This window comes from Frankliniella occidentalis, unplaced genomic scaffold (assembly GCF_000697945.3).
Source record: "Frankliniella occidentalis isolate FOCC.00 unplaced genomic scaffold, Focc_3.1 Scaffold150, whole genome shotgun sequence".
In the NCBI taxonomy this organism is placed as follows: domain Eukaryota; kingdom Metazoa; phylum Arthropoda; class Insecta; order Thysanoptera; family Thripidae; genus Frankliniella; species Frankliniella occidentalis.
Window position 1 is genome coordinate 489,705 of NW_026267277.1, and position 3,866 is coordinate 493,570.

Consider the following 3,866-nt stretch of genomic DNA (forward strand, 5'->3'; position numbering starts at 1 on the left):
GGCCTGAACTCTTCGCGACAAGAGAGTGAGAGAGGACCAGCCTTTCTCACTCGCACTTCCACTTGCAAAAGGTTGTTGTATGAGCGTCCCCCTGCCAAACGGCCGAATAAGAGAGAGAGAAGCGGACAAGTAATCAGTTTGGCAACTGCTTGATAATCGCCCGCCTACCCTATGCTGAACTAATTCCCATGACCGGGACAGCCCCCCTCTCCCCCCTTCTCACCCACCGCAGCGCCATGGAGCACCCTGGCAGAAAGACAAATGTGCCGGGGGCGTCGCGAGGGAAACAGGAGGGGGTGGGGAATAAGAGAGGGGGAATCACACGAGAGGAAACAGGGGGGTGGTGGCGGCCGTGGTGGTGGTTGGTGGTGGTCATCAGATTGCCCTGCTGGCCCTCCAGGTCAATACCACGCCACTAGAGCCCCACTATCCGGCGTACACGCCAAAAATCGAGAAAGTAGAAGAGGGAAAATCACGCTTGGGCACAGGCTGGGTAAACAGATCCCTCCCTAATGAGAGTCAATCACACACAGAATGGTGGTTGTTGACTTTGGCGGGCAGCATCATTGGTCCGAGGCAAACGCACGTTGTGAGAGTAAAAGAGTAACGGGGATCATCTAGCTTCCCCCCAGAGCTGTAGACAGAGGACTCCCCCCCACCCCCCCTTCCCCGGGCCATTGGGTTGGGCGGGACCACGCCCCCTCAGCTGTCACCTGACTACTCACTCACGCACCCACCTCGCGACGTCAAACGTCAGAAACACAGGCCCCGTTAGCCTGTAATTCATTATGAGCCTCGGGAGCCGATCAGCTGTTGTTGCGGTGAAAATGTGCCACCACCTAAGCCATCACTAGGTTTGGGTGAGTGTTCAAAAATTGTGTACTGCAGAAAACATGCACCGCTATGACTACTATTTCCGTTTCTGACTTATATAAAAATAAGGAAGATTGCCAAGCTATGACTAAAAATATAGTAGAACAATTGCCTTAATTTTAAAAAAATAATTTAAAAAATTCATATTGCGAGAGACTTGCATGCAATTTCAAAAATACAAAGCTGCATTGAAAACAAATTCTTCCTACAAATTTAAATTAAAACCTCACTAAGATTAATTAGTATGTAATATCAACGGATTGAAAATGTCAATAAAATATTGCAGTACTAGTACTTGCTTCGTCTGACTAAATAACCTATTCAAATATTCAGATTTTTTGGGATTCTTTTAAAATGTCAACCTTACTTCAATAATTAGTTTCACATTAAAGAGACAAAGTTTTCTTTAAAATAAAAGTTTCCCTCTACAAAAGACAAGGCTAAGTCTTTGACCATAGTTTAAGCAGGCAAGCAGTCCCAATGGGCACATGCCCAGTGCCAACTTGGCACAATGTCACAGGACACAGGGTTAGCTCATCAAATACATGGCACTCAAAAAGTGAGCCGGGCTGAAGGCTACTTAACTGCTTTTATCTATGAACCACTTAAAGGTGATAAATGATCATCATGCATATGTCATGATCAAATGTGACAGAGAGCCTCCTTCTCAACACATCAGCTTATCTATTATGATCGGTCATCCTGTTGCGAAATGATAAATGAAATTTCACACCAGCATATAGATGTCAAGACAACAAAGCAGAAGGGCGGGCTAAAAAACAAAATTTTAAAAAGTCAAGGATAAAAATGGCATGTTAAGTATATGTCCCATCATAAAATTCATATAATTTAAGTAAGTACAGAGAAATACCAAGAAGCTTGAAAATTACTTGCTAGTGAATAATTTAGAAGTAGATTAATTTCAATTTGGAAAAGTGGACAGTGAGAAGTCAGTCTACCAGTCACTTTGTACAGTACACACTATAGTAAAAAAGTTTCTCTTAATAAAACAGTGTAGACCCCCCCAAAAATGAGTGTGAGTCAAGGAGAAACTAATTCTCACTAAAATAGTATAAATGGATATTCCTCATTAAATTTTCAATTAGAAACAAGTATGAGCTGAGTAATAAACATAATGACAACAAAACACCACTGTCTACTACTTCAGGAAAGTTTATTGTGATATGCACCACATTTCAAACAAAATAATCCCAAGATTACTTTACTTCAAAAGATGTGTGTCTGTGCTACGAAGTTGTCAGGTCCAGCATTCACATTATATGCAATAGTTGACCACAAGGGTATCACAGATATTATATCATAAAATTTGAAATTTGCAATGCATGGTGTCTTTGGTAACTCTATGTGAATCCTAATTACATTTCTTTCTGTGCCTAAAAAACATAAGTGAAACCCAAGACGCACTCACAATCCTAAATGTGGGCGACATAACCTCACATAGTTAGAAGGTTTACAGGACAAAATTTGTTTCATTGCCAATAGATAGAAGAGATGAAAATTAAAATTGTAGTTCTTAAAATAAACTACCTGCTCTCGGTCTCAGAGAGGAAGAGAGAAGAATATTTTAGTGTTGACATGACCCATAACCTAGTGTAGCATCAATTATTTGTTTACAACTTCAACCTGTGCCCCCCTAACTTTGTATGAAGTTCTATCAATGAGAAAAATTCAGATAAGGGCTAACAGTGATTTTAGACGTCTACACAGATCAAAATAAACAAATACTGACAATTTTTTTTAAGGTCACAAACAGGCACTGCTCACTTACCTCAATATCCTCGTAGCTTTTGAAGGACAGGATAGCAAATCCATCCACAACATCCTCCTCGAAGGAGGGCTCCTTGGAGCGTTTTCTTCTGTTGGGTGGAGGTGGTCTCTGAGGCTTCTCCCTGCTTGGAGACTCATCCTCAGCACTATCTCCACCACCTTTTTCCTGGCTCTCCCTTTGAGCCTGCATGCGCTGCGCTCGCTCCCGTCGCCGATTCCGTTGGTTCCGCTGCTTCACTTCGCTCTCCATAGCGCTCACACACGCTTCCGCACACACACAGACACCTTCGGCGACATTTCGGCTACCGCATCACCGATAGGAGGCCACCAAATCACAATAATTGGGACGAAAATCGAGCCTAACTTCTGCACCTGGAGAAAAACACTTTGTTTCGAATGGCGGAGTCGGCGCAGCGTTGCCGCACTGCCTCAGTAAAATGGCTGCGCGCCGCGGCTGACGACGGCGTATCCCTGCCGGCCGTTCAGCTCACAGAAAACACTTTTCCCCGCACATTTTGGTCACTTTTCGATCGCACACGCACTCCCGAACACGCGCGGAAACTTCTCGCGACACGCACATCCACGTTAAATTCCGAAATCGCACATTAATCCGAGAAAGAAGAGGCGCTGGTCCGAGCGTTGAAGGCCTCACAGTCAGGGCTGGGGTGTAGTAAACTTGTCGGCACGGCCGCCAACATGCGGAACGCTCGCGACCCTACGGCTCGATTCGACCCCACAGGACCATACCGGACCAAGTTAGCGGACAGCACAGCACCAGGTCGTTCGTCAGATGGTCCGGGAAAACCAACTGCAAGACTGCTCGTCACATTTGTTGAAGGCGAAACGTTACTTTTGAAACAAAAACATAACATTTTGTTATAATGAACTTTGCATTGATACTGGCTGAGAACTTATGTTTCAGACCAAATAAACTATCATATCCTCTGTGACTTGGCTTCCTTTCTCTAAAGAATGATTCCTGTGCCGTTTTCTTAGTCATGCGGTATCATTTGAAACAAATACTTACACCGCAATATGGCACTCGTCAACGGGTTCTTTCACCAGAAACGTCATTTCACCGACACATGACCACGTCACGGTGACCATGCCCACGGTGGTGACGCCTTCCCTGCCCACCACCCTTCCCCGCCCTCTAGGCGACCGAGCGCTCCGCCCATTCAAACTTGGCGCGCGCTGGTGCCGCG

General features: G+C 44.9%; 1 protein-coding gene across 6 annotated transcripts in view; it reads right to left on the reverse strand.

The window, feature by feature from the left end:
• LOC113204278 (autism susceptibility gene 2 protein homolog) overlaps positions 1 to 3,353 on the reverse strand; it is a 126,289-nt gene extending 122,936 nt beyond the window's left edge. For 5 of the 6 annotated variants that reach the window (XM_052271110.1, XM_052271109.1, XM_052271107.1 and 2 more), the window contains exon 1: positions 2,663 to 3,353. In XM_052271110.1, coding sequence (XP_052127070.1) covers positions 2,663 to 2,911 — 249 coding nt within the window. In that variant the 5' untranslated portion in view covers positions 2,912 to 3,353. The remainder of the gene's footprint in view (positions 1 to 2,662) is intronic. The other variant, XM_052271105.1, reaches the window with a different exon arrangement.
• Positions 3,354 to 3,866: the final 513 nt, after the last annotated feature.